This window comes from Lonchura striata, chromosome 8 (assembly GCF_050655825.1).
Source record: "Lonchura striata isolate lonStrDom1 chromosome 8, ASM5065582v1, whole genome shotgun sequence".
Classification (NCBI taxonomy): domain Eukaryota; kingdom Metazoa; phylum Chordata; class Aves; order Passeriformes; family Estrildidae; genus Lonchura; species Lonchura striata.
This window is the reverse complement of record NC_140710.1, coordinates 30589174-30612373: the sequence shown is the minus strand read 5'-3', so window position 1 is coordinate 30612373 and position 23200 is coordinate 30589174. Positions and strand designations below refer to the sequence as shown.

Sequence of the window (23200 nt, the reverse complement as noted above, 5' to 3'; positions counted from 1 at the left end):
TGCTAGGACAGATGAGAGTTGTATGTCTGTGCTGGCAAGGCAAAGAGGAGGTTGGTCCTCTGCATCTCAAACAGACTGGGTTGGCAGAATCTGTTGAAATTAGTTGTACCTATCAAGAGATGACCTCAAAATGAACCTGTTCCTTTTCTGTGAAATGGAAATGTCTGCATGGCTTACATGACAGGCACAAACTACCAAGAGTGGTATGGTTTGGGCCACCAGTGGAGGCAGAGACAGTGAGGGCTGAGCTCTTTACATCCCCCTTCTCCTTTTTTTTACTGCCAGTTCACAAGGGGATTCTTTGGGTTTGCTCATCTTAAATACTTCATTTTGTGCCTCATTGCTTGGGTTGTGCCTCCAGGTTTGGTGTTCATGGTGGGCACATCTGCACCACAGCATGGACATGGCTGTGTCTCTGGGCAAAGATGGGGTCTGGTTTACTGGCTGGGGGATGTGGTGTGGGGCTTTTATTCCCTGATGACTCAGAGGCATCATAGGTGTGAGCTGGGGGCTTCCACAGGCCGGGTTGCTGGATTGGGGTGTTTGGAGCAATGGAAACTTGTTCCAAGTCTTGCCTAAAAAATTCCTGAGTGGAGTTCAGGAGACCCATCCCCAGAAATCCTGTATCACTACAGAAACAGGAGATCTTTGTGCATGAGAGGAGGCAGCAAAGCCTTAAGAAATCTGCCTCTCCCTCCTTGAGGACACACTTGGGTTTTAGTGGTATTTGATTTCCTTCCCTGCTCTCAGGGGACCCAATGGATGGGAAGAAATCTACTTTAAAAGGGGTTAAATGTACCAATGGCACCTGCAGAAGTGAAGTGGAGGTGGGATCCAGGTGAGTTGTCTGGCTCCTGAGGAGCTCCAGGAATCCTGTGAGAGGGGCAGCTTCCCACTGTGGCTAACAGGAAATGCCTCACTGACTGGAGCAAGGACTAAACTCCAAAGACAGCTGGCTGAGAAGTGCTGGCTGGAGCTGTGCCATGCTGATTTGGTGGATGTGACTCTTGGCCCTTGGTCCATATCTAAAGCTCATGGCCATGTGAACTCATAGTGCTAATTTGGCATAAATGCCCTCTCCTTCCTCAGATATTTTCAAATTATTGTAATGGGGCCAATTTGATAAGGCAGGTTTTATCCTGGGCCAGATCTGCTGGCTGCCAGAGAACAGACTCTGCTGGAGACATGTAAGGAGAGACAGGAGTGGTTCAGAGAAAGATGGAGCCCTCACTGTGGCATTGACAGTGTGCAGTCAGAGGCTCACACCTGATCCAGGCAGAGCTCCGTGCAGGAACTCAGTGTGAACAGGCTTGAAGTTGTGGTCTTTCTTAGACAGGACATGAATCAGAAATCCAAAAGTACCTGCTGAGCTCCCCTGTCCCATGGCAGGAGCCAGAGGGACCTGGGATCAGATGTCTTTTGATAGATATCAGCCTTCTGGGTTTTTGGGACCTGGCTGCTGTGGCTGGGACCTTGGGGATCCATGGCTGTGCCCTCAGCCATGAAGGTGCTGGTGCTAGCCCTTGATGTGGATGTTCCTCTTGTGTGGGAATCCAGAGCTTCCCTCTGGCTGCCCTGGAAGTTCTGGGACCCTGGCAGGGCTCAGGAACCCCCCTGGACAGAGCCCCCAGAGACACTGGCTGTGATCGCTGTCCATGGAAAAGAGTTTTCAATCTTACAGAATGAATTACAATCTCTGAGTGTTTGATACGAGTAATAATTAAGTGTGGCACAGGTGCAAAATTAAAATTTAGGATTCTAGATTCGGGGTCCAAAGGGGACAAGATGGAGGAAATTGGGTGTGCCTTGTCCTTTTTCTCCTTCTTCATGCCCTCCGTGTTTCACTGTGGTGTTGGCATTTTTCTGTTGGTTCAGGCTGGGGACACACTGTCCAACGTAGGTGACAGATATTGGCACGTTATTGTAAATCCAGCCCAGGGAGTTTCTGGTATTTAATGTTTGTAACATCCCACTGAGGGCAGAGCCCCACACGCTGCCCTGCAGGACAGAGCTGGGCAGGGCAGCAGAACATGTGAGAGATAAACAGAATAAACAACCTTGGAACCAGCACAGACCAATTATGGCTTCTGCTTTGGCAGGGGGCTGACAGACAGAGACTTTCTGCAATCTCAGGATCATCAATACCACAGATTCCGACACTCTTGGATGCCTCCAGCCCTCCTCCCTTGAGAAAGGAGCTAGTCCAAGCAGGAATAACCCCTGTTACCTTGAACTCCAGGACAGCCACGTTAGCCTGGCTGGTATAAATAGACTGTTTGAGGCAGCCGGACGTGATGGAGATTGACAGGTTGTCTCCGGAGTTTTGCACTTGCTGAAGCAGGAGGAAATGTAAAAGCATCAAGGTGGGGATGGCACAGCATGAGAGCAGCAAGCAAAGCCCCCCAGCTGCACAGCAGGCTGTGCCACCTGCCAGGGGGGATGCAGGTGGGGGCCCTTGGTGGCCCTGAGCAGGGCACTGCTGTGACAAGACCTTCCCCAGTCTGTGGTGAGCCATGCAAAGTCCAGCAGATGCCTCCTGTGTCACCAGCTCAGCCTCTGGCCAACAAATCTGCTCGCAGAAATCCAGCAAAAAGATAATAAAGAATTGAGAAGGGTCAAGGGGAGAAAAAAAGGGGTTGAAAGTTTTCCAGAAGTTCTGCAGAGATAGGTATGGGGATCAAGTTTCACGTAGGTAGTTTGTTTCTAGCTAGGCAAAGAAGCCTCTAAATCAGTATTTATTTGTGGCTGAGGGTTGCCTTTTAAATTTTTTTGAAGTACTTGTCCCTACAAGCAGCAATGGAGAGCTAACCTGGACAAGGATCACCTTCTGTTGAGATGTTTTGTCTGAAGAATGGTTGTGGGAAAACTGGGAAATTACTGTGTCTTTCAAGATTTCTCTGAGAACCCTAGTTTTTTGGTTTTGTTCTTTTTTTTTTTTCAGCAGATGAGGAAATCTGGAAATCTTGGTCAGGGTGTAGTTTTCTTTGAAGGAAGATAACCTGTTTTCAGGCATTTTGCAGAAATCTCAGCTTCACATCATGTGAACAGCAGGGGTAAAGATGGGCTTGTGTTTAAATGACAACCTGTGTGTTCTCAGGCATTCTGAATGGAAAGTTTGCTTGCAGGGTGGTATGGAGGAGGTATCAAGTGAACCTTTCTTCACCTGTCCTTTGACTATCCCTTGCTGAACACCAAATGACTTGTCAAGGTGAACTTAAGAGCTGAGTGTTCGTTTCCCAACCAAATCTCTTCTGGACACAAAGCCCCTTTGTCAGAGACCTGCTTTTAGATGTGAGAGACGTCAGCACTTGCACATAGAAATCCTCACTTCATTCAGTGCTCATCCAGCCTGGAATCCTGGTTTTACAGCACAGTTTGCTGTCTTGGATGATGGACAAGAGACATAAGGTGCTTCCCTTGAAGTGTGAGGGATGGGGGACTCTCCTAGCTGGAATACTGCGGTTCCTTTTTTGTCTCTCAGATATTTATTCCACGAAAGGTAAGTAGCTGGAGCGACCTGTCTGAAAGCAGGCAGGGAGCTGTGAACTCCCAGACTCTGAGCTTCCACTCTCTGGACCCCAGCACTGCTTCAGGGTACAATGCATGCCCAAACCCCTTTGTGCTGCAGCACAAACCCCCTGCATCAAGGGCTTGCTCATTCCCCCGCAAGCCCAACCCAAAGCAGCCGACGCATTTGACAAAATCTCATTTTCCAGAGGATCCAAATGGCCACTTCTTTGGATCCACCTTCCCAGGAATGCTTTACTGCATGCTTTTCCATGACGCTACCGCTGCTGACCTTTCTGCTCTGGCAAGGAGGAGTCTCTGGGAAGCACATAGGCAGTGATTCTTCACGGTTACAAAGGCCGGGATTGTTGGCAGCTTGACGCCCCAGAAAGTGTCTAATTGACTCGGCTCTGTCTAGCTGGGCTCCCAATGGATTTTCTGCCTCAGGATATCTCAGCATTATAGTGGACCGGTTGTTTTTGCTGCCCTCACGATATTCAAGAGGGCATTGTTGGAGCGGAGAGCGTGAGGCGGAGCCCGTCGCCCCGCGAGCCGCGGCCAGCGCGCAGGAGCGCGCCGGGGTCACCTGCCAGCCTCACTCGGGGCCTCCAAACTCTCTTGGAGCGTCCCCTCGGCTTGATGGGCACAGCTGGCAGGAGTAAATCTGCCCTTTGCAGCTCAGGGAGCCTTAGCGTGGAAATATCTCTGCTGGTTAAGCAATGTTTGTTCACCCTGACGCCTTGGAGTGGTTGCTTGGAACAGAGGCTGGACAAGATTAAGAGAATAAAAGCAGGTATTTATTGAAGGTTTTCAAATAGGTGCACCTTGGGCAGTAAAAATCTCACAGAGAGGCTACACCCAAGATGAACAATGGTCACAAGTTTTTCATACAGTTAAAAATCTGGTCCCTTTACATATCAGGGGTTAATCCTCCAATTACAGCTTCAGGTAATGAAATAATTTACTCCGAGTTTGCTCCCCCAGTTCACTGTCATTTACATCTCTCTGGGCTTGAGACTATAAAGTGTCCTTGAGTTTCAGGCCCAGAGAGGAATTGTTTTGTCTGAATAAAATGGGAGAACAGTAGCTGACAGGCTATGGAGCTTTAGAGTTATACACGAAAGCAGCAGAGGGTCTGAAAAATATAAAAGCTAAATCCTAAGGCATCAACTCCAGTGCATCTCCAGTGTGGGCTTGGCCCAGGTGCCTTCCGGGCTGGGCAGAGGCTTTGACAGGTATCTCTGTCACCTTGCACAAATGCCTGGGAGTCCTTTACCCTCATCTGTGTCAAGATACCTAAGTGCCACCACTGGTGCCTGTCTGTGGTAATTCCCTGCAGGATTGGGCAGCTGGGCTCCGCCACCAGCAAAGCTGCTGGAGGTGCTTAGGCAGGCGTAAGAGGATTCGGTGACACCGCTGATTAGTGTCCAGGGCCTCATTACGGTGCTGATAATTGCAGGTCTCCCAGGTTTAAACAGGCTTCTTTAAATCTGCCCTCAGAGGCTGAGCTTGGCTGCACTGGGACGGTGCTTTCTGCAAGGTAGGCAGTGCCCTCCCTGCCTGGAGCAGCCTGGCACTGGGGATGGTGGCCCTGACACCTTGGGGATGGCACTCACCCTGGGTGGCAGCTGTGGGGCTCAGGGGCTTCTCTCTCCTGGGGAGAAGGAGAGGGCAGGCTGTGCTCCTGCAGGTGTGCCTGTGGTGCTGCTGTTTGAATGTGCTGCTGTCAGTAATTGCATTAGCCCAGTGGGGCTCTCTGGGCCTAATTTCATTAGCTTGGTGTCTGTGGTTATTGCTGGACATGAGGAAGGGCAGGGATGGATGGGGAAGGGCTGATGCAGCAGCTCCCTTCCTCTCCATCTCCAGGGAGGCACCTTGCTTTTGGAGACTTGTGCCTGTCCCAGGCCAATGCTGTGGACCAGTGCAGAACATGGATGAGGCTGGCTCAATCCACTTTGCCAGCCTGGAGAAATCCAGTTTCAAGTCCCTGCTCTGGCACTGACTTGCTGTTTGGCCCTGAGTAGGTCACCTGGTGTCTGTGCCACTCTCAGAGGCCAGCAGGGAGGAGAATGGGCATTTTGGCTCCTGGGGTGCTCAGCCTGGTAGCTCTTATTGCATCTCATTTGCCGTGTGAAGGGAGCCCCAGCTTTAACACCAGCACCCCACAGGAAGTGGGTTTCCCCTGGGATTCTGCTACTCTGGAGCAGTGTGGCAGGAGGAAGATGAATGTGCAGCTGTGGGGTTATAAGAGCTGCAACCTTTTTATTTGGTCATATCTATGGCCTCAGTATGTACATAGACTGCCTTTGCCTTTAAACAAAGGCAGTCTATTCTTGAACATATTTGGGTTTTTTCCTAGTTTGAGGAAAAGGGACCATATTTACCTTCCAGCTTTCGTAGTTCTGGTGTAAAGTGGGATAAAATTATTCCCCTGTAGGCCCTTATGCAGTCAGTCTTCAGAGACCAGCACCCTAAAAGGCTTGGTGGAGTAGTACTGGTGGAGGAGTTCTTTGACATGCTATTCCAGCACACTCAGAAATACTATCTACAGTACAGTGGCCTTGGAAAGGTAACTGGGAGGTGAGTGAGTGAGCTGGGGATCCCAACACAAGGTTAGCATCTTGTTGGCTTGAGCAGTTCTGCTTTGTCAGGAGTCCTGCTCTGACTGATGCCCCATGTGTGGCTGCTGGATGCCCCCTGGCAGCCCTGAATCCCATCTGGGTGCAGCATGGCCATGGCTTTCCTTCCTAAATTAACAGTGGCAGTCATAATGTCTTCTCCTTTTACACAACAATGAGGACGGGCAGGGGAATAAAAAGCATTTAATACTCTGAAGCTGTGAATTATGCTATTCTACAAGAAATTGAGGGTCTGCCTCTGTAAGGTCCTGCAGTATGGCTTAAAAGAGACTGGGCTGGCTACTAGAGTCTGTCTGTCACAGACTGACTCGGGTGCAGGGACTGGAACTTCTCCACGCTCCAAAATCCATGGTAGTCTCCTAAATTAATTGCTCGCCGCTTGATTGGCCTGAGGAAAGGGCCTGGAGGGGTTTCCTTGAAGTTGCTCTGTGTGTGCATGTGTTCTGCAGTGCTAAGCACTCACTAACCCAGATCTGCTAAAAATCAATAAAGTAATCCACTTACTGCTTGGGACTGCCAACCTTTTTAAGGAGCTCAGAGCTGTTTTGTCTTCTTTCCTCTCCCAAAGAAAGAAAAAAGCTGTGGGGATGGGGGTGCTGACAGAGCTGGTCTAAAATCTTTGCTCCGGGCAGATCAATAAAAATAATTCCCTACTAAAACTTCATTAGCATGGAATTAAAGCCGCTGAGATCCCGCGTGCTGGGTGAGAATAAATGGTGCTGCTAAACCTCGGCACGGCTGGTGCTTAGAGCACAAAGCTGCTCACACCTCCCGGTTCCCAGGGCTGGGCTGAGCATGGAGCTGCCTCTGCCCCTGCTTGGCAAGGGCACCTGTGGGAATCCAGGGCTTCCCTCTGGCTGCCCTGGCAGGTCTGGGACCCTGGCAGGGGTCAGGAACCCCCCTGGACAGAGCCCCCAGAGACACTGGCTGTGATCTCTGGCCATGGAAAAGAGTTTTCAATCTTACAGCATGAATTACAAGCTCTGAGTGTTTGATATGAGTAGTAAAGTGTGGCATGGGTGTAAAAGTAAAATTTTAGGATTCTAGATGAGGGGTCCAAAGGGGACAAGATGGAGGAAATTGGGTGTGCCTTGTCCTTCTTCTCCTTCTTCATGCCCTCCATGTGTCACTGTGGTGTTGGCATTTTTCTGTTGGTTCAGGCTGGGGACACACTGTCCAACGTAGGTGACAGATATTGGCACGTTATTGTAAATGCAGCCCAGGGAGTTTGTGGTATTTAATGTTTGTAACATCCCACTGAGGGCAGAGCCCCACACGCTGCCCTGCAGGACAGAGCTGGGCAGGGCAGCAGAACATGTGAGAGATAAACAGAATAAACAACCTGGAAACCAGCACAGACCAATTATGGCTTCTTCTTTGGCAGCGGGGCAGAAAGACAGAGACTTTCTACAATCTCAGGATCATCAATACCTCAGATTCTGACAGGCACAAACCCTCCTGCCCAGCCTGAGGGCAGGGGACAAGCCAGGCTGGCACGGCAGGGAGGTGTGACTCGAGCAGGTGGAAGCAAAACTGGTGTGCAAGAGTGGATTTGTCTCGAAACAGCATCTGAATTTGGAATGCTGGTGGGCACCTGGGGACCAGGGGCACAAGGCCACACTGCATCTCTGCACAGGTGCTGGACAGCCATGCCAGAGCTTTCCCAGATCAGAGAAACATCCCTCTGGCAGGTCGTGTGTGGGGCTGCACAAAGTCCCCCTCTTGTGTGGAACTTTTGCATCTTACTGAGTGGGTATGTTTGTGTGTGTGGATGTGAAAAATCACTTCTTTTGAAAGCAGGTTGTTTGCTACGATATTTTATTTTTTTTTTGATTGAAAAATGTTTCTTTGGGTCTTGTGGCAGAGGAAAAAAAAACTTGCCCTGCTGAGAAATCCAATTTTCTATCAGGAGATTGAAACAAGCCACCTTGCAGCCTGTTGCTCAGCAGTGCCCTGGGTTTCTGCCTGCAGGGCATTGAGGTATCCCTGCCTGGTGCCTGGCTTTTGCTTCCTGCTCCTAACAAGGATCCCCAGCGTGGCTGTTAAAGGACAGCACTGGAGGCAAAGCCAGTGTTATCCTGAAACAGCAAACTCTGCCAACGGGTTAGAAACCCTTGTGGTTGCTGGGATTGCCACCACTTGGGTTAGACAGGGTGGATGGAGTGTGGGGCAGCCTTCATTGAAACAGGAGCTGTGGCTACATCTCCTGCACCTGGATGCAGCTGTGAACACTGGAAGGACTGGCCTGAGCTGAGAACATTCACTGGGATGGCCTTGTTGTATGCTGGGGGCAGGATGCAAGCTCAGCCAAACAGGAGAGGGACAGGACACAGCACTACACAGTCAGATGCTGCTGTGTTGTGTTGTGCTCTCATGCTGGTCATCAAACCCTTTGGTCTCCCTTCCCCAGGGCTCAAACCTTGTGGCCAGTGAGAGGGATGTGTGCTCAGCTGCCTCTCCTCCTCTGAAAACAGTTCTGCAGTGCCATTAATGTTTGTGCAATAAAACAAATGAGATGTGAAAGGTGGCCAGATAGAAAATACAAGAGTGATCTCTGCTGTCTGTATTCCCCCTGCAAGACTGCAGTTGCTTGGGTATTTTTGCCTCAGTAGAACCTACTCTGAATACTGATCTCTTGGTTGCTTTTTTGGTTTTTTAACTGTGAGAAAAAAAGAAGGTGTGTGTAAAGCTAGGCCACAGCTAATGGGCTATACAGAATGCTGTTCCTACTGCCTGCAAACCTCCTTGTTCCTGACAGCAGGCAGGTTATCCACTTGTTCTGCTCTGTGGAGATGCACTCCCAAGTGTTAGGTTCCCATTCCCAGGTAAAGTCTAAGTCCTGGAACTGATCTGGTGTACCTGCTGTCCATAAAAAGCTGTGCATCCATGCCATGGTGTCCTCCCAATACTGCACATTATCAAGTCCCCACATGCAAATGCAGAGCAGGAATTGGAAGAAATAAAATCACTTTTTAAAAATAAAGGTTGTTAATATAAGGGAAAGGGAAAACCCTTGCCCTTGCCTAAACTCCAGCTAGAGATAAATGGATGTGGCAATGTCTGAGAGCAAAGGAAGAAACAGAGCTAACAAGGGCAACCTTTCCTTCTCCTGCAGATGTGATACCTCAGGGCTGACTGCACCTCAGTCAGCATCTGCCTGAGCTGCTGCTGGGTGCTCTGAACAGCTCTGGGCTGGCACAGTCCATGCCTTCCCCTTCCAACATTCTTTGTGCCAAAGAGTAAAATGGGTCCTGGGGTCACCTAGAGAGAGCCAAGTGCCAGAAGGCCCTTGTAGGATGCCAAACATCCTAATCTGTTCTTCCCTCTTTTTGTCTTGCTGCTTGCATGCCATGCTCCCCATGGTCCCCCCAGGAAGGCAAAACCCCTGAGCCCCCTTTCTCTGCCATGTGGCAATGACAGGTCTGCAAGCCACCTTCTCCTCCAGCACACATATTAATGCACATCTCCGGCAAAACTGCTCCCTCCTCCATTCCTTTGAGGTGGCTTCCTTTGAGGCTTCCCAGATCAGAGCCCAGAGTCAGTGGCTGTGCTGTATCTTTGCCTCTCCCCAGAAGTGCAGAGTTGGGCTGGGGGATGCCAGCCAGGGAACTGGGGCTGCTCCTGCTCCGGAGCACCGGGCACGGAGGGGGCAGCGCTGGGGACCGCATGGGCTCTGCCCCGGCCGGCAGCTGCCGGCTTGTTTCTGCTGATTCCCACACATTTCCCGCAGAACTTCATTGTCGGGAGGGCCGGGCATTGGACTGAAGGTGTGGATGTAGTCTGGCGCTGTCTGAAGCTCTGCTGCGAACTTTACTGACTGTATGCAGCACGGACTGAGCGTCCCCCGGGCTCTGTCCCGTGTCCCACCTCTCCTCACCCCACGCAGCTTCGGCAGCTGGTTAATGAGGCTTTTGGCGTGGTTCGCGTGTCCTTTGTGCTCCTTCGGGTGCGGCTGGGATGAGAGTTGAGCTGCCAGCCCTGCTAGCCCCGGGAAGGTCCTGCGGCTCCTCAGCCTGGCATTTCCTCGGGGTGGCTGAGCCCAGCACCTCGGGGCCGTGACGTGATTTCGGGAGCACAGCTGAGGCACGATTCGGTGTGGGATGCGAGCGTGGACGTGGAACTGCTCATAGCGAGGGCTGCTCCTTTGCCTGCCCGCAGAGACCCTCCGCACGGCCGGCAGCTGCTGCGCCCAACACACCGCGCCGAGCCTCCACTGGTGGAAAAGCAAATCCCCCCCTCCTTCCCACCACGCTCCTCCCCTGAACAACTTCAGCTCTCCCCCTCCTCCCAATTCCCGATCTATAGCGGAGCCGCCGTGCATTGATTGGCGTCTCAGGCGGGCGATTATGCTGCGCGCCCGGTGCGCCGGCGATTCGCGGGGAGCCGAGCCAGGCGAGCGCAGGAGCCGGAGCTGAGCGGGGACGGGGGGATGGCTCAGCCCCGGCTGCTGCCGGCGTGAGGCGAGGATGAGCCCGCGGCTGGAGGAAGCTGCCCCGGCACCCTCCGAGAGCCCCCGCTCCTGCCCGGCCATGCCCCGAGCCCGGCGGGCTGCGCCGCGCTCCGGGCAGCTTTGAAGTTTAAGAGGAGGCAGTTGCGTCGAGAAAGGCGAGCGATGAACTGAGGATTAAACATGTATGGGAATTATCCTCACTTCATTAAGTTTCCTGCGGGCTTTGGCAGTAAGTATTTTACTTGCGTTTGCGATCTGTGCCTTCTGGGTTAAGGGGAGGAACTGATCCCGCAGCGGCGGCGAGGAGGGTGTAAAGGGAATTTAAAAACGTGTTTAACCTAGCTCGGATGTGGCTGTAACCTACAGTGCCCGTGTGCTTGTGATTGAAGCTGTCCTGTGGTTTTATGTGCTGTGAACTTCTGCACAGCCAGACCAGGCTTGCCTGAAATTTTGCAGGCTTGAGTCAAACCGCTGCGCTCCGCTTTGAAGTTTAGTGGATCATTTGGGAGATGCATGTTTGTGTCTGTGTGTGGTGGCTTGAATCTCTTCATTGTAAGAACGGCATCAAACCAAGTAAGCAAGCATCTTTCCAATTTAATTTTTATTAAGTTGTTGGTGGGGGGGGAAGGGGTGTGGAGGATTAGTTTTCAAACATGAAACACCTCCCTAGAAAAATCTTAAGAGGGCTAATTCCTTGCCTTGTGGGGCTGTCTCCTGCCCTTGTGACACGGATCCCACCATAATCGTGTGGAGCTGTGTCAGATTAGCCAGGGGAGGCTGCCCAGGGGGACGGCAAAGGGCTGGGGCTGTGACACCCCTGTGCCCCCCGTGAGCAAGCCCTGGCCGCAGGAACCGCGGATGCTCTGGGGAAATGGACTTTGCGATTACTCTTTATGCTTTATCTGGAGTTATTCCCCTTGCCCTGCGAGGGGAATGGGTTGAGGAGCTGTAGGTTGGAGTGCTCGGCTGCGAGGGGCTGGGAGCACCCACCTATGGACTGGTGAAAGTACTGATGGAACTTAAAGTGCATGCGTGTGCGAAGTCTTGGTACCTCCGGAAAGCTCTTTAAGCTGCTCCCAGCCCTTCAAGGTGGGTAAATGCCTTCAGGATTTGCTCTGGAGGCCCCCAGGCTGTGTACATCAGCCTGTTATTTCTCTGCTGGATAAGCAGTTTGTGAAGACATCACATTGCACATGGGATGTTCCCACTATGTGTGGGTTTAATTCCCCCTCCCTTTTTCACCAGATGCTCACCTCTGGTAATTCTCCAACTCCAGAAAACTCATTGGTATTGCATCAAGTTATCCTCGAGTTTCACAAGCGCTCGACTTTCCCAAATACCTTTTTAGGCTGTTTCTGCAGAAAGGGGATGACTCCTTGGGAGAATCTATTGCTCACTGGTGGTTTTAAGGACCCAGCAAAGACAAGCTGAACTCTCTCCTACTGCTGCAATAAGAACGAAACAATGAAAGTGTTATTTGTGTTTAATTTATTTCTATTACAAATTTGCAATGAACCAAAAGAAAAGTGACATTCAAGCTGATCTTCGTAGGAACCAGGCAGAGATCCCTGTAGGGACAAGGGTCACAACACTCAGCAGAGCCTTTGGGAGATTTCTAGGAGAGGAAGTTGGTAATAGGAGCAGAGGGATTTCTGTTCCACCAATAAAGGCAAAGGGACTGTTCTCCAACAGTTCAGTATGTTGGGAGTTTAACTTCCATTTAAAGTATTAAACTGGTGTTTTAACTTGCTTCCAACTTAGTATTAGAAACAGAGGTGTTTTCTCTATGTGAATGCCTGGCAGAGATGCAAAAGCATTGGCCAAGTTTTGTTTGGGATGCTTTAAAACAGTCCCTCTGTCCTGTCTTGTGCTCCCTGGATGGAGTTTACCACTCCTGGCCACGCTCCCCTCAAAGTCAGAGGGCATCCATGTCCCTGTGGCATCCTGGTGGTGTGGCAGCTCCCTCTCCTCATGTGGCTGGGTCTGCAGAGGGGGATTCTGGCTGGCTGAGAAAGCAGTGCCTGTTTTGGTCAGACAGCTTTGGGCCTGTGTGAGAGGGCAGCCAGGCTTTGGAGGAGGAGAGGTCGTGGTGACCACGGGTGGAAGGGATCCTCCACTGCCTTGGGTCCTCACCACGAAGCCCATGCAGGCAGCCTGCATCTCCATCAGGCCCACGATGTGTTCCTGGTGTTTCCTGCTCCCCCATCCTTGGAAAAGCCATGAAACTCTTTCTGGATGTGCATTAGGGGGAACATCAGCATGCCAGGGCAGTGTCCACACTAAGCTGTCAGCTTGTGGCATTCATTGCACTGTGTTGCTGGAGGGCAAAGTTAAGGGGATGCAGGTTCTGCTGTTCTTCTTGCATTCAGATTTCCTTTAGCTCTGAAATTCTGGGCTTCAATTTCAGCAAGATGGCAAAAAAAGGGTGTCTACTTGCTGTCTTTTTCTTCGCTTTCATGTAGCTGTTACATCTCCTTTACCTTAATTTTATCTGCATTCAGATTAGAAATAAGGTGCATGTTTTTGATGGTGTGTAACACTCGCTTTGATCTTAAATATCTGAATAGCACCACCAAATTTGTCTGAGAAAGTACATCCACAACTTGGTCATAAGCACATGATTTGTGATGAGAAAATGACAATCAGGCTCCAAGGTGTCACAGATGAGTTTGTAGAATAGCAGGGAAAATGTTCAGATGAGTCACCCTTAGACATCTAAAGCAGGAGATGTGCTGGGCTGAGGCTGGGCTACAGCAGCAAAGAAAGGGCTTAAAAATGTGTTTTTATTCTCCAGAAGGTTGCATTTCACCCAAAGCCCAGCTCCCAGGGCAAGGAAAGATGCTGTGCTGACTGTCCTCTCTTTCTGAGCACTCTCTGGCACCATTGGTTGGGGACAAGAACTAACTTGGCTCCTCCACAAAGTCTCTTTTATTAGTACTCATGTAACTTGGCCTCTGGCCACACCACCTCCGGCTGCAATCTTGTCAGCTCTCCCAAGCAAAGCAGGGTTAAGCCAGGTCGTTTAGGGGATAGGGAGAGGAAAATCCACATTGTGCTGGAGTGGCTCTGCTGCCTGGCTGGCTGGAACTTTTTTTTGTGATGGTCCCAGCTTTTGTGACCTGCAGGATGCTTTTTTTCCCTGGATATCATGGCTTGCTGTGTCCATTCATATAATTGTGGATGTGAGGATGGAGAAAAGCCCTTTGACCCAGCAAAGGTGTGAGAAAATCCAGTGGCTGAGTAACTCTGGCATCTGGGAAAACAAAATTTTAAATGTTGTGAAAAATTTTCTTTTCAAGCAGGAGAAACCTGCCTTCAGTTGCCTGAGGCAACCAAAGGTCCTTCAGTCAATGGGATCCATTCTCCTGGGGACCTGTAGCCTCTCCACAAATTCAAAGACAACTGTAAGAATTTTTGCATGTTTTTTACTGGTGGCTGCTGGCCAAGTGGGAAATCCGATCAAACAATCATGGGAAAAACCCTTCAACACCCAAATTCAATGACTTTTTTCTCTTTTTTTTTTTTTTGAGATGAGGAACTTTAGTCAACTCTTGTGTGTTACTGTGGTCACCAGGGAGATGTGATACCTTGTTAGGGTGAGTAAATTTGGCTTGTAGTTCTTTTTTAATTACTTGATGTGTAGTTGCTAAAGGAGTCTTTCCCTGGTGCAGGCTCAGCAGCAGATGCTATTTTGAGGTCTTGGCCTGATTTGACTGAAATTGGACAGTGGGTCAATAGCTTAGTATGTCCAAGGACATTTGGGCACGACACACAGCTTCTTGTGGCCAGGTTTTGGATGTCCCTGTTTGCAAGGGAGGCACAGGAGCAGTACCAGAGGAGAGAGGAAGCAGCTCTTCCCACCACCTGGAGAGCTGAGGGAAACTTTCTGCTGCCCTGTGTAGGTCCCTGCTGGAGAAACCCCTGCTCCCACATGTGCCACTACAGCTCCTGAGATATTTCCTCCTTGTTTTTAGTGCTCAGGGAAGGCTGCATTATTTATTGACATGGACTTGAGCAGGAAGACAGAAACACAGAGGTTACTGGACCTTAAAAGCAAGGCAAACCCACGAACCTTTCTGTGGGTTGTTAGCATGGCAGTTTGTACTGTCTGTGGGAATCTGCTTGGATGGTTAAAAATATCACCAGAAAAGGAAGCTTTTTTGGTTCATCTTCTGTGTATTAAACCAAAACAACTTCTGCAGTCACAGCAGCAAAACTTTGCTTAATTCCAGTTACTGGGGGTATCCTGCTACCATAACTGCAGCCATTCTCAGGAGTGTTTCTCTCAGGTATTTCCCTTTCAAGGTCGTCCCCAAGGATGAGCTGCTTGCCAGGCTGCACCTCCCACGCACACTCGTGCTCCTCTCCTGAAATCAGCCCTTCTCTGCCTGTCTCTTCCCACTTCTCGGTGCTTTCTGATCTGCAGAGGATGAAGTATCTGCAAAGTCATGTGTCAGGCAGGGCAGCTCACACCTTTAAATGTTTGTGAGCCTTTTCTCTGAAGCCTTGGGAGCATAAGTGTTTTTTCGCTATTCGATGACTTCCAGCTTTTGATTCTCTCTGACATTAAAAAGGAAACTGTGAATGTTGAGAGTCTCATCATCTCTAGGCTTGCCAGGGATCTTCAAGGATTGTTTTAGGCCTTAGAGGAGGTCAGACCCTGGTGTTGAACGTGGTTATTTCTCTCAAGGCTTTGCTGGGCGTTAGAGCTGAAGGGGCATTAGCTAAAACAAACCTGCAGCCTGTGGTGGTTAAACAGACAGTGTGTGTAGTGCTTGGATGTTTCTGGCCTCTGCATTTTGACTCTTCTTGCTGCTCAGGTGTAACCACTGAAGCTGATGTTTGTTGCCATGATTTGTGTGAAAATCAAGACAGTTTTGTTGGTTGCAGCCCAGGTTCCTTCTTTTCCTACTGCCTTCACCGAGGTATGTGGGGTAACTTGTGCACTCCTGCAGAAGAGAAGAGAAGTCTTTGTTTCCACGCCTTCCTCAGCTTTACCTGTGCAGTGCTTGGAGCACAGAGCTGCATCCAAAGTGCCTTTATCAAGCTCACCTACCCTCAGTTTCAGTGTTAGCCCAGACCTGGCTGTTCAGCATTGGTGTGGTGGACCTGAGGCTTTTGTGCTCTGCAGGTGCATCTGTTGGACACCTACACATCTGCTGTGGTGTGGATGGTGTTCTTCTGCTTTTATGAGGCTATTCATGCAAGTTTCCTATCCCTGGATTAGGATTTTGCTAAAGTGAAGATGAAACACGGTTGGAAGTCAAGTGCCAAAGCTTTGTGTGCTTGCTCATCTTCAGCAGCTGGTGGGTGAGGGTAATGCTGTTGCTTATGTCCTCAAGGGCAGTATTTTCAAAATGCAGAGAGCTGAGTGTTTCTTGGGGTCTTTCTTCATTATTTTTCCTAATGTCAGCAGAGATGCCTAATGTGGCATCAGATATGATCCTTATTCTGAGTGCTGAAGCAACAGTATGGACACTGTATCTGTGTGTGTGTGTGTGTGTGCACTTCAGCTGCTCCCTGCCACGAACCATGCCACAAATCCAGAATTCACTTAATTTCCCTTTTTCTTCCAGAAAGACACTTACGTGCCCAAACCACATAACCCAAATGCTTACTTAGGAGTAAAACGATGTGGACCTCTGAAACAAATGTGATTTCCAGAAATTAAAGTGGATACTGTTTCACTTTGCTCAAGTGACATCAAAACATTCTTAACAAATAAGTACCTACATATATGCACATTTTGGTTTAGCTCACGAGATACAAAGAGCTATTTTGTTCATGGATTTTGCAGATGTGTGACTCAAAATTAACCCACAATGTCATGCGAAGACCCAATCATGTGTTGTGCAATTCTGATTCTGCAGGATATTTACCTTTGTAATGAACTTCAAGAAAGTCCACATACCATGTCATTTTACTGAATGAAAAATTTAAGTCACAACAAAGTCATGCTTGGCTGAATTTGGTGTCTGTACTCTCTGCTTAATATTCCTAATATTCAACCGTGCCACAAACCCTGCAATTTGCAGAGCCACTTTGAAACAGGGAAGCACCCAGAAGCAAGTTCTTCCTTCCTAAGCTTTGCACCTTTCCAAGAGAAGGCTGGAGTGTGTGTTTCTGCAGCTTGTGGAGAGCTGATGGAGTCACTGGGTTCTCTGGGCAGTGCGTGTTTGCAGCAGAGATACTGCCAAATCCACACAATCCTCCTGCCTTCCCTTCCCCTGCTCCTCCAGGAGAGAAGCAGATACAAAATCAAGCTTCCCTGAATTCGGGCAGGATATTATCTGTCCAGGCATTAATGTGGAGAAGGGAAACAGGGAAGAAGGACAAGCAGCCCCACCTGTGGATCAGAAACAAGCCAAGGATGAGTGCAAGTGGGTGGTGAGGAGGGGCAGCGAGCCCTGATGCTCGGTGCAGGTCCCAGCTGGTCTCCCCAGCTGGCGTGGGGACATGGCCAGCGTGCTTGGTGCCCTGTGCTCGGGGCGTCCCCATCCCTGCTGTCACCTTGCATTACCTGATGGACACGCTGCAGGCCTGGCTAAATGTCACCTGTGCCCCGTGCAGGACTGGGTCCTGTCTCCCCAGCCCACCCTGCTCCGTCCCACAGCTGCTTCCCTGCTGCAGAGCAGCTCCTCTCCAGCCCTGTTCCACTGCCATTTGTCTGTCTCCCAGATGATGAGAGAAAATACCCAGAGTAAAGCCATTCCATCCCAGTGAACACAGGATCTTTCTGGGTTCTGCTGGGAGATAGGGGATACAGACCATCAGTATTTTCTTGCAGGTCGTTTAATTTAATTATTTTTCTTTCAAAACTTGGCTGTTTGCACAGTCCAAACCTCCCTGGCTTTGAACTGAAACAAGTTTGAGCATATTCAGCTGAGCGAATAATTAACCCCAGGGTCAAGGATGCTTTGGCTTGGCTCTTCCTGGACACCTTTCAGCCATGAAAATTGTTCCTCTCACAAGCTGAGAGTTTGCTAACAGTCATTTCTTATATCCCTCTCTGAGCACTCTAGCCTGAAAATGAGAAGCTGAGAGGAGGATTTTCCCCAGGTGCAGGAGAATGCATTTCTGCTCCCCTGGCAGATGACTTAGCAGACTTACCCCAGAAGTGGACTGGAAGTCAATTTTTTTTTGTTTTTTTGTGGTCTTTTTGTCGTCATTGTTGTGCTTTTCTAAATGGGGGCGTTATTCCAATTTGTAACAGATGGATAAAGTTGTCCTTTGGTAAGTGGCAAGTTAACGCTGCTGGATTTGACCAAGGGGTTTGTCAGAGCCTTGGCAGGACAGTGTAGCCAGGCACTGTTGAAACAAGCACGTTAACCCTGGTTTGTGTCATCAGGCCCTGGCAAAGCCTGGCTTTACACCTCTGTGCTCTCAGTAGGTATTTTCATTTATCCATCCATCTCCACCAGCACTCCTTTGTGCATTCACACTTCCTCTTTGATATCTCATTGCTGGGATAACAGAGGTACAAAACCTCCAGGTTTCCTGGCTTTGACCTTTGGTCCATCCTGGGGTCTAGGGGATCCCCCTGGGCACAGCCCTGAAACATCTTCCCCTTGGCCTGGGCAGGAGTGATCAGCAGCCTCCTGGTGAGAAAGCCTTGCTCTGGCTCCTTGTGAAACTTGGAGCTTCTCTGATGGAGAAACTTAGCAGCGACAGCATTTCTGAAAGGTCTGGCATAAAACCAGAGTTAACTCTCCTGGGTGGCTTTTCTTATTGGTTTAAATCTTCTGCATGATACTTTCAAAATATGCCCTTTTCTGTGTTAATGGAAAAGGATGAAGAACCATTCTTCTGCTCAGCTGTCCTGGTGTGATAGATCTCTGCCCAGTATCCCCTGCAATGACTTATTTTCCAAGCTGAGGAATCCTCAAAGGCAATGTTGTTTACCTATTTATTTAAAGAGGCGTAAAAGCAAATTCTTTCTAGGTCTGTGCTACAGATGCTGGGGAGGACTGTGTGTTACGGTACCACAGGTGATGAAAAATGCATTTGCTTTTCTCTGAAGCTGATAATGGCCCGGGTCAGGATGATCCTTTTAAGCCCCAAGAAACATCTGAGGTGTCTGTGTGAGCTGAGTGCTTGCTTAGGTAAGGGGGGTCCAGGCAAACAGCACAGCTTCTACCCAGTGCTAAAGGCACTCTGGGATGAAGGACTGGAGCACTTGGAATCCATTCCAAGGCAGGGATTTTGCTGTCTGCCAGCAGAAACCAGGCTGTGTGTCTCCCTGATGGTGGCAGGGGGATGTGGGGTGACTCTGTGGCAGCAGGCAGAGCCCTGTTCCTGCCTCCAGACCGCCTCGCTGCCTCTGAGGCTTCTGCTGTTGTCATTGAGCCGGCTTCCTCTTGCTGCACATCGCTTTCCCACCGGGAGAATTGATCCAAAAAGCCAAAGCAAGAATTGACAAAGACCTTTTCTCCCCCTCCCTCAGCAGAATTAAGTCTGAAGTGGGTTGATAACGGCGGATCGAGTCCTCCTTGACTCTGACAAATGTCTTTAATGTTATTCAGCAAGCTGACCTTTTCCCGTCTTTATTGTGCATCTTCCCTTTGAATCAGATTTGATTGTTACTTCAGGTAGAATAACAAACACTGTCACGTAAATAACTTTGCAATAATGTTAAAAGGAGGAAAAAACACAAACAAACAAAACACCAAAGCGCTGCCTTACTTGCAAATGCAATGGGAGAATGTATCCTCTGTGCCAGCCAGGAAAACCAACTGTGTGACCTTCCCACACAACATCTTTGCCTTGCTACTCCGGGGAATGATCTCCTGTGTTGAAAAACCAACAGAGAAATAATGGTTCACAGAAATGTTAATGACAGCTAATGCTAACCAGGACTGGTAAGCTCTAAGGAAGGGAGAAAAGGTCATGGAAATCCTTAAAATGCACCTAGATGCCTATCCCATTGGGACTAGTAGGCATTTGATACCTAGATACCCTCTTTGAGACTGGCCTTACAGAAGACAGACAGTATTTAGGCCTTGCTCAAGCTGTTCAGCCTCAGAGTCTGCCCTGAAGTGGCAATGATCAGGGTTTTATTGTTTTTCTACACCACCTCTTCCTCAGCAGGCCTCAGGGGCAGACTGATCTGGTGGGGCTGCTGCGAGGCTCAGCTTGGTGATGTGCACTGCAGCTCTTCAGTGTGGAGGGAGGAAACCCCCTGTCCTCGTAGCTCTGAGAGTGCCCTGGCACATCTGTGTGGCCAAAGTCTCTGCTCTGCTTTGTACAAATGAGGAAAAATCAAGGACAAATTGTTTTCTGGCTGCCTTGTCCTGAAATTTGCATTGCTAGTGTGTCATGAGCCATTCCTGGGTTGCTCCAGTGCCTGTGGAAGATGCTGGCACCCAGCTTTGGGAGGAAACATGTGAAAAGGCACAAGGGAGGCACACATGGATGATGTTGGAATCCGAGGTATTGATGATCCTGAGATTGTAGAAAGTCTCTGTCTCTCAGCCTCACTGCCAAAGCAGAAGCCATAATTGGTCTGTGCTGGTTCCAAGGTTGTTTATTCTGTTTATCTCTAACATGTTCTGCTGCCCTGCCCGGCTCTGTCCTGCAGGGCAGCGTGTGGGGCTCTGCCCTCAGTGGGATGTTACAAACATTAAATACCAGAAACTCCCTGGGCTGCATTTACAAGAACGTGCCAATATCTGTCACCTACGTTGGACAGTGTGTCCCCAGCCTGAACCAACAGAAAAATGCCAACACCACAGTGAGACATGGAGGGCATGAAGAAGGAGAAAAAGGACAAGGCACACCCAATTTCCTCCATCTTGTCCCCTTTGAACCCCTCATCTAGAATCCTAAAATTTTACTTTTGCACCTGTGCCACACTTAATTATTACTCGTACCAAACACTCAGAGCTTCTGGGGACTCTGTCCAGGGGGTTTCCTGACCCTGCCAGGGTCCCAGACCTGCCAGGCAGCCAGAGGGAAGCTCTGGATTCCCACAGGTGGGAAGGGGGAAAACTGAGCCATGGGAGCACAAGGCCAGAGCCACCTCAAGGTGCAGAGAGGCTCCATAAGACGTGTGGAACATTCAGAGTTTCCAGGCTGGCTGGTGAGGATTTCAGGGTTCAGAAGCATGCTGTCCCTAGAGCTGCCTTGGACAAAAGAAATGGGACCTCAGGGAAGAGTGCAGAGAAACCTGAAAACCAGCCTGAGGCAGGCAGGCACGTGGTGCCTTCCTCCAAGTCTGCTCAGGCACCAAAGTGGAGAAGGAATATTTTGTTATTAAGCATTATCTCCACAATAAGCTTTGTTGCTGCATATTGTGGATTCTTTAGTTTATTTCTTCTGCTAAGGTCAGGATTAAATGTGTGGGACGGTATTTCTTGTTTGGACTTAGATGTTTACTAGTTCTTATCTATATTACAGTCTCACAAAGTGTGAGTTTTACAGTACTTCACTCAAGCAAGCTAAAAATGGAGCTGTATTTCTTTCTCTACAAGGCCTTTTAAAGATAAACTGTCTAATTAAGAAATGACACTTAAATTATTTTTACTTTTAACTCAATAACTAATTACCCGTGACTTTCAATGCTGGACTTTTTATTTAATTATACAATACTGCTCAAACTCATGAGGAAGAAGGTGAAGGAGAAGGACTAGTTTTCACATTAAAATTTCTCTCTTTTTATATATATATTACTATATTCTAAAATTTTAAGTTTTCTACTATGTGATATTACAGTTTTCTATTCAAACTACACACTTATAATCTTTTATAATTTAATTTTGGAAGCCTTCTGTATGGTTAAATGTAGCGTTCTCTTGGGGGTCAGCACGGAAAGTCTAAAATTCTCAGCAACCAGGGTTCCAACAGTACATAACCCATTTTCCTGTACTATAACCAACACTTCTGCTCTTTTCCCTTTACAGCACGCCTTGCTGGTTGGTTTTGAGGCTGGGCTGGCACTGACACAACCGTGGCCGGCCAGCTGATGCCGTTCCGCCGGGCGTGCTTCATCTCTCCGCTTCTCCCCGCAGATTCCCCGGTGCACGCCAGCCCCACGGCCGTGGGCCTGTCCTCGGGCCTTCCCACGGGGAGCCCGGTGGTGGAGGGACCCCCCAGCTACCTGGAGCCCCCCGGGAGCGCCGCGCGGGCGCTGCCGTCGCCCATGGGTGCCGTCGGCTCCCCGGGGAGCGCCCTGGGCTCGCCCTACAGGGTCATCGCCTCCTCGCTGGGCTCCCACCCCGTCGCTCTGTCCTCGGCCCCCGGCATGAATTTCGTGGCCCACGCCAGCCCACAGGTGGGGGTGAGATGTTTTCTCCCTTCCAGTTCGCTCTTCGGGATGGGTGAAGTCCCAAACGTTGAGGGAGAGGATTGGCTGGTGGGGAGTTTGGCCACTTGCTCTTTCCAGCTGAGCTCCCCATGATTCTGCATTAATCACCCTTGCACAGACACAGCGACCACACCAGTTTTAAAATACCCTGCAGGATGAGGGAACAGAGCTAATTTCCAGCTTTGTTCTCACCGTGGGTGCAGTCCAGCTCCCCTCTGCTGCATCTGTTGCAGTGTATAATTACTGTAACATGGAAACGGACAGGATAGCCACGGGCTGCAGCACGTGAAACATTGTCCTTCCTCCTGCAAAAGCATATCTGCTTCATTTGGTTGTTCTGGAAAGGAGACAGACTTTCTAGGCAGAGACAAATGTTAATGCTAAATGCCAGCCACCTACTGTGTTGCATATCAACTTGGCCTGAAGCACAATGAAGCACTCCCATCCTTACTGCCCGTGCTCGCGTGGCTGCTGAGGTTTGGGGAGACCCAGGTGTTAGGGCTGGTGCCTCCCCAGAGCCATGGGTGGGTGGGCTGGGAGCCTCCCAGGGTGGTTCTGTGGGATGGAGACATGCCGCTCCAAAAGCCTCCTGCATTTCTGGTGGCACTGTGGCATCTCGACAGACAGCTGAAATGTTCTGAGCATCCGGATCTAAGTGAAAATTCTGCCTCTTATGAGCAAGGTTTTGTGTTTTATTAGTGACACCTGAAGGTGGGAAGTGCTCAGAAGCCCCATGGCTCCTGCTGTTGGAAAAAGCAAGGAGATGGTCCCCAAGCCCTTTCTACCCCATACCCTGCTGCTACTCCTTGGAATGCCTGAAGCTCTTCCTAGTGCCTGGAAGGCTGGGAGACGATGGCATGAGCTGAAGAGCTCTGAAAAGAGGATGGGATTTGGCTTACCTTTCCCCAGCATCCTCAACTCCAGTGTGGGCCCCAGCTGTCAGCAGTGGGAATGCTGGAGGATCCCTCTTCCCCTGGCACCACTGGCTGTTCCCCATGGATCTGATGGTATTTGTGCCCATGACATCAAGGACAGGATGGTTGGACAGGAAACTGTGGCAGCAGCACTGGCTGGTTGGAAGCCTTTCCTTTGGGACTGGGGATGCTCTGGGAAGTGGTTTCCCCAGCCTGGGCTCCGTGCCAAGTTCCCAGATCCGAGGAGAAGGTTCCATTTGTGTTGCCTCTAATGCAAGGAGACAGCTGGGCCCTGGGGATTCAGCAAGGAGGCAGCTAATGGATTTGGGTTCAAGCAGTTGTCCCAGATATCATACATGATTGCACTTAAGCTGCAAGAGCCAAGCTC

The 23200-nt window shown here is 49.8% G+C and overlaps 1 protein-coding gene across 7 annotated transcripts in view; it reads left to right on the top strand.

Moving 5' to 3' along the window:
• The window catches only part of RXRG (retinoid X receptor gamma), a 40911-nt gene that overhangs the window by 7499 nt on the left and 10212 nt on the right, over positions 1 to 23200 (top strand). Inside the window, exons 1-3 of one of the 7 annotated variants that reach the window (XM_085586798.1) lie at positions 10517 to 10825; positions 11053 to 11169; positions 21603 to 21865. The exons of 1 other annotated variant lie outside the window; for it this stretch is intronic. In XM_085586798.1, the coding sequence (XP_085442924.1) occupies positions 11106 to 11169; positions 21603 to 21865 (327 nt within the window). In that variant the 5' untranslated portion in view covers positions 10517 to 10825; positions 11053 to 11105. Of the gene's footprint in view, positions 1 to 10478; positions 10826 to 11052; positions 11170 to 21602; positions 21872 to 23200 lie in introns of those variants that run through there. 5 more of the 7 variants (XM_085586797.1, XM_085586800.1, XM_085586799.1 and 2 more) reach the window with 5 other exon arrangements.